General features: G+C 36.7%; 1 protein-coding gene across 2 annotated transcripts in view; it reads right to left on the bottom strand.

Moving 5' to 3' along the window:
- Positions 1-1,315: 1,315 nt before the first annotated feature.
- EXOSC7 (exosome component 7) overlaps positions 1,316-11,267 on the bottom strand; it is a 51,624-nt gene continuing 41,672 nt past the window's right edge. For both annotated transcript variants that reach the window (XM_044677528.1, XM_044677527.1), the window contains 3 exons: positions 5,715-5,838; positions 4,893-5,048; positions 1,316-1,557 (listed from right to left, as the gene is read on the bottom strand). In XM_044677528.1, coding sequence (XP_044533463.1) covers positions 1,453-1,557; positions 4,893-5,048; positions 5,715-5,838 — 385 coding nt within the window. In that variant the 3' untranslated portion in view covers positions 1,316-1,452. The remainder of the gene's footprint in view (positions 1,558-4,892; positions 5,049-5,714; positions 5,839-11,267) is intronic.

Consider the following 11,267-nt stretch of genomic DNA (forward strand, 5'->3'; position numbering starts at 1 on the left):
ATCTAATGAGTGATGTGTTCACTGCACAAAAAAAGCAAGCTAATATTAAGCCCCTGAATAAACTATTGTTTTGGATTAAGTCAATGGAAGACTGTCGTGCTTTATGAAATTAAAGATTAAAGGAAATAACAAAGACAATTTGGAAATTGTTCAACATTGCCTTCTTCCAGAACTATTTGCTAATTGCTTTCTGGCTGATTTTGTTTTCTCCATGAAACACTTATTTATAAGGTTATTAAAGACAACTCTCATTCTTCTGGCTAAAAGAAAGGTTCCTCCAGGCCCCCTTTTTTGGGGAAAGCTTTCACATCACATTTAATTGTTGTGGAAATCGGCCATTTCCAACAAATGCTCCTCCTCCTCCTCCTCCTCCTCCCCCCATAAAAAGGCTGGGCAAGTTTGCTTTGGTGATGTCATTTAGTTCTCCCAGAAAGAAAACACATTTTACAGGGAGGGCTGGGAAGGCAGTCTAGAATTCTCCAACTATCATCAAAGGATGTGGCTATGCTACCTAATATCTATGGGCAAGTCATTGAATCAACCTAGGTCTGTTTCAGCATTTGAAAATGATGGGTGTAGAAGAGACACCCTTAAACCTCTTTCCATCTCTAAACCTATCTTTCTACACAAAACCTTACTTGACTGTCCCCAGGTGCTAAGGCCTCCCTCCTTCAATGGCTTTGTATTTTATTTGGTAGACATTTTCATATACTGATGAGGGGTAGGATAGTATAGTAGAGAATAAATCTTATTCTATGAACTTGTTTTAAGAAATACTATGAAAACTACATTTTGGTATAACTGGTTGTCTCTGGAGTCCTTTGTATTTTGTTTTAAGCACTTAAAAAACATTAATTTGAAAAGGGCTCCATAAAACTGGCAAAGGGCCAGTTTTTGATCCCCAAAAAGGTAAGAATCCCTGTTCTAAAAGGACATTGTTAAAAGTTTTAGGGTTGTGGGGAAAGAGACTCTATAATATGAATGTTCTCAGTGTGTCTATCAGTCAATAAACATTTCTTAAGCACCTACTTTGTGCTAGGCACCTGGCACATAGTAGGCATGTAGTGTTTACAACTACTGCACTGAGCATGTCCTGGATGCTATTTCAGATGCACTTCTTAACAGCATGACTACAGGGCCCTAGAGAGAAAGGTATAAGAATCGTTCCTTCAGCAATCAGCTGTATTATGACTGCTGCCATTTGTAGACATGAGAAGAAGAGGTGCAAACCCAGAGATAGCTCTCAAACTGTGTCTCAGATGTTTGACCAAATTTTAAGTCTTTTACTTAGGACTAAAAAAGATACCAATACAAATCAGCTCAGAAAATATACTTTAATTTTATACATACAAATACTACAAAGGTCAAGTCATCTAATAAAAATACATATGAATTTTTGTAGATTTTTTTGGTTTGTTTTTGAAGTCACAACTAGCAACACTGAAGTATAATTTATCCCAGAAATCCAACTTTCTGTCTCTTGGGTCCCAGGTTTTCTTCTTTCTGTAAAATAGTCTGCAAGGAAGCATGTAAGACCTTGCCCACACGTTTCCCAGTCTATGGAAACAAGAAACATGCACATATGAATGTTAGGCATAAAACTATTTACATTTATCCCACTGTCTATTCATTTATATTCCCAATTGCTGCAGGCATTTAAACTTGTTATTGCAAAGAAGGCGGCAACACCATAAAGCCAATTTGGGTAAAAACAGTGGCAAAGATTTCCTATTGCTCACTCTTAGTTATCTGTTTTACAAGTAGTGCTTGAGTGATATGAGAAAAATTCTGTTCAAATAAACTCTTTAGAGAATTACAGAAGAGTTTGATACTTTGGGGTATGGTCAAATCTCCATTTTCTTTAATAGGGCATAAGAAGGGCACAAAGGCAAAAGAAATCCAAAAGCTTAATCAATAGCTTCTAATCCCTTCCTTCAAACTCACAAAACCTTTTAGAAGAGCTGTTTATGCCTCCCCCCCCAAAAGGGAAGGGGATTTACATTAATTCTTTTTCCTTTCCTTTTAGAGGAGGTGCTAATGGCAGTAAAAGAGCCAGATGAGAGAAGCCAAGAGGCTGGTGTAATAATGAGATTAAATCTACCCTGCCCATCTTTAGATTTAATCACCAGAGGTGAAAACATCTCCATTTAACTCACAAGTTGGGTGATCTGTAACCCAAATGTGCTAGAGTGAGTGACAAATCAGAATTTACTGACTGCCTTCTGGGCAATCCTAAGAAAAGTGTCTGTTGTGATAGGACACGTAAACTAATAGGAGGGCACAGGAAGTGACGCAAAAGAGACCCCTCTAAAAAGAGAGTTGAGTGAGCTCAGTGGCACTTCTGGCTCTTACTTGGACATGGAGGAGCGTGGACCTGAGTCCCTGAGACCTTGGTGAGACTACTCTTAAATCTCTCTCTTAGAACCACAGGTGCACAGGGTGGCGAGTGAAAAAGGCTGATGCCTTTAATCTTCCCCAAGAGATACTAGCCTCCGGGAGGCTCCCTTGATTGGGAGAAGCCCTAGTGACTAAACCCCTTGCTAATTGACTTTTAGGCTCCGGCTGGGCCTCTGGAGCCCTGCCGGAGTAAAGCCGAGACTTGAATACAAATCTCTTACTCTACCCTCTTCTCATCTCTCTACTTCCACTCTCTCCTATATTTTGTAAATAAACTTCCATAAAAGTCATTATGACTCGAGATTATTCTTTAATTGAGAATTGATAATTATTCAATTCCCTGGCGACCTAACCTTTTAATATTCACCCAATAAAACCCCTTTTTAACCCTTGCCCTGAATAATTCACATAACTGGATAATGACTAATCAAATAATTGATTGTGGACAGATATTTAAAAGGCCCAACACAGAAAAACTAAAATTTAAAAAATACTATTCATAATATTAAACATTCTGCACTTTTTTGGGATATAATACCCATAAAAGAGGAATATTTTAACCTCTTTTTTTTTTCCAAAAGGATGGTAGAAATGAATTCATGGATAAAAGATAAATACAAATGAAGAATGAGAAAGGCTAGGGGAACTCCTTTCGAGTAATTTGGAAAAGGACAAATGCAATTTGGATTTATAGAAATTAAGAGCTGGTAGGGATCTTATGACCACCTAGTTCAGATTTTCTCATTTGAAAGAAGAAAATGAGATCTAGAGTCTAACCATAATCACAAAATCTCACAGTTAAAAGTGATCTCAAAATCTATCTAAAGTAATATAAATCATGTAAACAATACTACTTATAATATAACCAATAAGTCATTTTACAAAGCCTATACTTAAGTCACCAGCAAAGGAGAAGCCCGCTACCACTGAAGGCAGCCCATACAGTTCTAATTGTTGGGAAACTTTTCTTTCAATATAGTCATATCTTAGATCTTATTAATGTAGGTTCTTTCTCCTCTAATGGTGAAGACCTCAACTTCTTCTCATCCTGTGTAACTCTTGTGTATCTTCCTGTAAAATCCACAAGAGGCCGAAAGGGGAGAAGTTTCCTATTAAGCTCTTGGCATTGCATTCATACTTTGCTATTAAGACTGGAACAGTTGCTTTGGGCCTCCTCTGAGACTTCCTGAGGTCTTTGGGGATGTCTTATTTGGACTGAAGAGCCTAAGTAGATTTGGGGTCTTCTTTATACATAACAGTAATAAAGGAATTGGAAAAATACATTTTATTTACAAAATTCAATGTAATATGAAGTTAGACTTGTGACTGAAGGAAGTTATTAGAAGACTTTTAGTGGAATTTTGGATAAAAGAACATGAAACAGGGACTGATTTCTTCCTAAGAAGCTAGGAACAGGGTGTAGCTCAATGTAGGAAGGAATTAGAGGACTTTGAATATTACTAAATCTAGGTAAAACATCTTTTCAGGAATTTTCATCCAGAGATAGTGATGACTCCCTTTTGTGAAAAATCATATAACCCATTAAAAAGTGAGATGTAGGACCCCAGAATCTAGAAAAGGTCTTTTTACATTTAAAGGACAAGGTAAAAATATAAACTCTAAAGATAAGTAGTAAAGTATATGTCCCATTGCTATGCAAGTATATAAGTTCAACATACAAATGTTTGATGTACAAATTTAATACACAAATATGTTGCTAAATGAAATTTTCTTTTAACATTTAAATGAAAACAGAAAAAACGAAGATAGTAACTGTAACATGTCTGAAAACTTCTCAAGGAAAAAGGGTATTATGAGAAGAGAATATTGTTATAGTTTTATATTTCTTGTTTTTATTAAATTTTGATCTCTGAAAATATGATTATATTTTTCATGGCTATGTTAAGAAAACAGATCAAGTATTATATTATTCCTGAGACTGTAAATTTCCTGGCACTCATATGTTTACTTCTGAAATACTTGTTTCTTTCGTGTTCTTGAGGAGCTAAGGACATAGCCATTCTCAGGCATTTTGCCTTTTTCTTTATATACTTATATGGAAGGAGGGATAGCAAGATGATTTCAAGATCAAATCAAATATGCTAGCCATATTAAATGACAGAACTTAAGAAAATCTTATAAACCATCTGGTCTAAGTCCCTTATATTAAAAGCTAGGGAAATTGAGGCTCCAGGGTAATTTGCCATGGTCATCCAGCTCACTTGCAACAGAGCTAATATTTGAATCTGTGACCTGATCCCTAGTACAACAGCAGTTTGTCTTTGGGTACAAAGCACAAAATTCCTATCTAGATCAGCAAACATCCACCAAACATATGCCAGACCTTTTATGAGATCTTTCTAGGGATATCAAAAGGGGACTAACTCTTCTCACAGGTGGAATACAGAGGTGAAAGGGAAAAGGTTAGGGATTAATTTCATAAACTACGGGTAAAATGCCATGAAAATATTATTGTAAAAATCCATGTGCCTTACCTCCATCATCTCAAAGATGCTTTCTGGGTCTAAGCTGCCTTTTCCCACCTTTCTCATACATGTTAGCACCCCCTTGCTGGTCACAGAAACAAGAAGGCTGGCCAAAGAACAAGCCTCCTCCTGAAGAGTGGCATCTACCACATGCCTATAGCCAATCTGAAATAGCAAGAACATTGAACAAACCGATGAGGAAGGAATGGTCACTCCAGTATGCTAGACGAACTGGAGAGATACAGATGGAAAAAAGACGAGGTTCCCACCTTCAGCAAGTTTATAAGGTCTAGAATACCAAAGCAACATTTTGTTAGAGAATGGTAACAGACATGGTCCATTTTCATAGGCCTCCCTTGACCTACTACAGAGGAGAAGAGGCTGCAATCTCTCCAGGCTAGACTTCTACCTCTGGTCAATTCTATGAAATTCTATCCTACCTGCCAAAAAGGTAATCTTTTATTGATTTAAATAGATAATATAATAGTTGACAGGACTTAAAGGACCAAGTTTAAAATGTGTTGATTTGATAGAAAGTACGAAATTGTATAAGACATCTATATTCCACTAATGATAAAAGTTTTTACTAAAAAAATTTTAAAAGGCTTATCTTATATTATTGGTATAGGATTCTATTCTGAGTCTATTATCAAATGCATTTCTACATTCTCAGCTTTCTCTGCTTAATCAATATAAATAGTTTCAGTTCCAGAAGAAAAGAGAAAGTGGAATAGTTTTTGATTATAAAAAAAAATTACAAATAGGCAACTCACAACAGTAAAAAAGATGTAAAAACAAATTACAAAATCTATATGAAAGTAGAACTCTTACTTTGCTTAAAGTAATGATGCAGGGCACATTCTCTACATTTAGTCTGATACAGTCATAAGGGTCATCAGAGAGTTCAATGTCCTTTGTTCCCTCTTCATCCTCCAATACTCGGACCTTGGGAATGCTGATGGAAAAGACATACGACAAAATGTCCAATGAGTAAAATGAAGCTTTAAATCCTTTCTTTTTCACCTACTTATCATCTAAATTCAGAACTTCATAAAAAAATTATCCCTGAAGAATCAACAGTTGATGGCTATATTTAATCTCAAGAATCCTGCTAGGTTGCTCTCTTTGAACAGAAGAACCATCTGCAGGAAATGACCAGATCAAGGGGTCTGGCTCAGTATGTCTGTAAGGAAACATGCTGAGAGGAGCCAAAGGTCACTAACATGGAAATGAGAAGGAAGAACTGTAAGGATATGGGAGAGAATGGATGTGGATCTTGGTTGTGGATGGTGATTGGCAAAGAATGCATACAAAAAAACTTCAAAGATTATGATTACAACTTCTAGAAGACAACATACCTTGACTTTAAGCTGCCTGTTTTAAAAACAAATACTTGATTATTAGGTAAGATATAAGATGAATTTCAAAATATTTATGAAATTCCAGTTCCCTCTCTTGTTCATCAACTTTGGGATTTGCTCAATACAAAATAATGTGTAGTTTTCATTTTCTATTCATTAAAAAAACCAAATTATTGCCAATCCATTCATCTTTCAAACTAGTTTCCTTAGTGACCTAAAAGGAGAATTTTAAGATCAGAATAGGATTTTTCAGAGCCAGCTAACATGAAACTGAAAGAAAATATACCAATGGATGAGCCATTAGATTTCCAGAAAAAAAAAATTTAAGTCATCTGGATAGATGATATTAATCAATGTATACATCTAAAGAACAAAAGCCCCCAAACGAGCACAAAAGCCCTCTTGTCCACACAGTCTAATATATTTAAAAAAAATTTTCAATTATTAACCTGAATTTCTATTATAAGTTGTTGAGTTTACAGTAGCCTCTAACTTTGTAATCTTGTCTGCCAATCAACTGATCAAAAAGCATTTATTAAGGACCTACTATGTACCAAGCATGATATAAAATTTAGGGAAAAAAATATAAAACTCAACAGAGCTAATTTTAATAAAATAATCTTTTGAACATAAATCCAAAAATATCAAATGAAATTAAATGGTTTTTAAAATGTGTGATTTTGGAGACTAAAACAACATATCACAAAGACTATACATTAATCAGGCATGCATGATTGGTTCAATATTAGGAAAATCATAAACATAATTAACCATATTAATAACAAGGAAGAAATAAAGGAAACAAGCATTTATTCAGTGCCCACTGTGTCCCAAGCACTGTGCTAAGCACTTTACAAATCCTTGGATCCTCACAACAGCTCTGAGAGATGGAAGTTTGTAGAAGTCAAGTAAATTTCCCAAGGTCACACAGTGACCACATATAAGCTCGGATCTTCTTGACTTTAAGTCTAGCACTCCATCCACAGTGCTGCCCTCCAATCTCCAAGATGCTGCCCATCTGAACACACAAATGAATTGCACAAATATCACTATAAATACATTCTTTATACAAATAAAGAGATCTAAATAACTAAATATTCATTGCTCATGGATAGGCTTAAAAATTACAAAATACTACTTAATTAATTTACTTATTCAACGCTTTGGCTTTTTTGTTGTTGTTCAGTCGTGTTCAGTTGAATCCAACTCTTAATGTTCCTGTTTCGGGTTTTCTTGGAAAAAGATACTGGAGTGGTTTGCCATTTCATTCTACAATTCATTTCAAAGATAAGGAAACTGAGGCAAGTGGGGTTAACCTGCTCAGGGTCACACAGTTAAGTAAGTGTCTGAGGTCAGAATTTGAATTCAGGAAGACGAGTCTCCCCAATTCCTGACCTGACACTATCCATGCACCATCCAGCATTCCATGCTAACCAAATGATAAATAATTACTTAACACTGAGCTAGAAATAATAATATATTTTATCTAGAGGAACAAAAGAAGACTATTAAAGGAATCAGGGAAAAAAAGGGGCCTCAAATCTCAAACTATACTACAAAGCATTAATCTTATTTTAAGAAACAGAAAGACCAATCCGTGAAACATTAGTTAAATGACACATGAAAACCAACACACAATAGCAAACAAGACATATATACAGGATAAATTGGAGATAATCTCAGCGTGATGGTACTAATGGCTTTTTGTAGAAGGCAGTATTTAAGTTGAGGCTAGAAGGAAGACAGGGAAGACAGGAGGCAGAGGTAAGAACAGAAAGTATTCTAGACACCAGTGAATAACTAGTAAAAATGAACAGATGTGTCTTGTTCTCAGGAACTGAAAGGAAGTCAAAGCTATTGCATCGAAGAGGAGAAATAAAGGGAAATAAGCAGCCTGGAAAGAAAGGAAGGTGGAAGGTTATGAAGAGCTTTAAAAGACAAGATGGTTTTATATTTGATTCCGGAGGAACTAGGGAGCCACTGCAATTTATCTAAGAGCCCTGAATAATAGGATGATTACTCTGACAGCTGAAGGGGAGAAGAGACTTGAATGAAGCAGGCTGACCCATCAGCAGCTTTTGCAGTAGTCTGGATGTGAATGAGAGCCTGCCCCTGGTGGTGCCACTGTCAAAGGGAAGAAGGGGGATTATACTAGAGATGTCAGAAGGTACAAGTAGCAGGACTTGGAACCAGATAGTGATAAGGAATAAGGAATTGAGGATAACACCCACACTGTGAGCTTGGGTGACTATGAAAATGGTGGAACTATCTCAAGTAACAGGAAAGTTAGGAAGAGGGGAAGCTGTTAAAGAAAAGATAATTAATTCAATTGTGCATATGTTGAGTTTAAGATGTTTACAGGACATTAGTCTGAGGTGTCCAATGGGAAAGTTGGAGGAAAGCCTGGAGGTCAGGCAGAGTAGTTAAGGCTTAGCCCAGTGCCTGGCACATAACGGTTCTTTACTAAATGGATGTTGATTGAATGGATATGGGGATTTGAGAATCGTCAGCACCAAGATGATTTTTGAATTGATAGACGCAGATGAGATCCCCAAGCCAAATAATATGTTGGGAGAAGAGAATGTGGCCTAGTACAGAGCTCTGAACATGAGTAAAGAGGAATGGTCTGTTAGGTAGGAGAAGAACCAAGAGACAATAGTTTCACCAATAGTGTCACAAAAACCTAGAGAAAAGAGAATTATCAAGAAAAAGGTGATCAACAGAGTCAGCAGCTGCAGAAAAGCAGTTTCAACATTTCAGAAACCACTGGTAACTTTGGAGACAAGAGTTTCAGTGGAAGGATGAGACCAGAAACCAAACTGCCAAGTTCATAAGAGTATGAGAAGGAAGTAGAAATGTAGATGGTCTTCTAAAAGAGTTTATTCACAAAAGGGAGGAAAGATATAGAGGGATCAGCTGAGGGCTTTTTAAGGATAGGGGGAAAAATCAGCATATTTACTAGCAACAGAGAAGCAGGAGGTTGACAGAGAAATTAAAAATAAGTGAGAGAGAGGAGGATGGAGGGGACAATTTGTGAAATGAGCAACCATGATTCCAGAAGTAGGAGGATGAAGAATGTTGCTGACAGACTTACCTCCCAACAGAGTGTAATGGACTAATATATAAAACAAGACACATTTTTTTTGACATTGAGAATGTGGGAATTTGTTTTGCTCAACTTTGTTTATTCTTTATAAGTGTTATTTTGTTCTTTTTCTTTGGAAGATGGGGAGGAGGGTGAAAATACTTGATAATCAAAAAAATTTAGTTAAAAAAAGATATGAATTGGGGACAGCTGGGTAGCTCAGTGGAGTGAGAGTCAGGCCTAGAGACAGGAGGTCCTAGGTTCAAACCCGGCCTCAGCCACTTCCCAGCTGTGTGACCCTGGGCAAGTCACTTGACCCCCATTGCCCACCCTTACCAACCTTCCACCTATGAGACAATACACCAAAGTACAAGGGTTTAAAAAAAAAAAGATATGAATGAAATTGGATTCAGATGTGTATAGGTGTACATGCATGTACACATATATACACACATAAGAGTCAATGTAGAATTTATTTTGTTTGACTACATATACTAGTTACAAAGGTTTTCTTTTTCTTTTTTCCTAATAGGGGTTGAAAAGTCATAAAAGGAAGAGAAAATAAATTTCTGTTAACAAAAAACATGTTTAAGAAACATTTAAAAAATTTTTTAAAGTTCTTTTAAGCAGATAAAATAAGACTTTTATCTCTGGCCCCATTTATGGGTGAAACAGGCAAAGGGGAGGAAATAAGCATATTTACTCCCACATAAATTCACCCTCACTCAGACATTAGAAACTTAGATTTGAAAATAAGAAATCTGCAGGTCACTGAAGGCATGTTAGCCACTAAGCTCATCAGGATAATGGATTTCCATCTATAAGAGATACAGTCTAAACTCCTCACTTTACAATTAGGAAACCAAAGAGTTCCAGTGACTCCCCATGTCCCACAGGGAGTAGGGAGTGAGTGGCAGAGCCAAGATCCAAGGTCTTTCCACTATACTTCTCTACTCCAGAGGGCCAAGAGCTTCCCTGCTGTACATCAAGTTGGAAAGTAAGTGACTCAATATTCAAAGGGAGAGAATTGAGACTAGTTCTATTTTAGCAAAGAAAATAACTTGGGGGAAAAAGTAGACTGCCACTCTCTGGACTGCTCAGAAATTTTAAAGAAAGGCTGAAGGAAGATTTGAGCCCCTAAAATTAACTTAAGGGGGCAACTGGGTGGCTCAGTGGATTGAGAGCCAGGTCTAAAGATGGAGGTGCTAGGTTCAAATCTAGCCTCAGACAATTCCTAACTGTGTGACCCTGGGCAAGTCACTTGACCCCCCCCCATTGCCTAGCCCTTACCACTCTTCTGCCTTGGAGCCAATACACAGTATTGACTCCAAGGTGGAAGCTAAGGGTCTTCTAAAAAATAAATTAATTAACTAAATTAATTTAACCTAGGGTGGAGGGTAAGGGAACAAAGAGGCGGATACACACCGAACTGGATGATATCTTCTTGTTTCCTTCACAATAGCCCAATACCCTCCCTCTTGGCACACTTGTTGGTCCCTGCAGAAGCTGAGTCTGGGATTGAGCAGGGTGAACATACAGAAAAATTACTTGCAGGGGCTGCTACCTTAAATCTCAGGTCTCCTCACTTTAATTCTGGGCATATCTTACACTCACAAATATACCCCACCCCTCCCCTCACCAAAAACAACAACAAAAAGACTATAAAAAAGAAAGGCAAATCTCAGAGTTGTAAAGAAAGAAAAGACCCTGTGTGAATAAATACAGAGGATCAACTGAAGGTTTTAATGGTATGCTGAAAACATTGCTATGGCTTTTTTCCCATATGCTTCCTTTTTAGCCCCTTCCCTGACCAGAACATAAAAGTTGATATTTTGAGGGTAAAAAAGTCAATTTGATAATCATTTCTTAAGCCAACTACTATACTTATAGCACTTATAGCATATATATATATATATATATATATATATATATATATAT

The sequence above is a fragment of the Gracilinanus agilis genome, chromosome 5 (genome assembly GCF_016433145.1).
Source record: "Gracilinanus agilis isolate LMUSP501 chromosome 5, AgileGrace, whole genome shotgun sequence".
Classification (NCBI taxonomy): Eukaryota; Metazoa; Chordata; class Mammalia; order Didelphimorphia; family Didelphidae; genus Gracilinanus; species Gracilinanus agilis.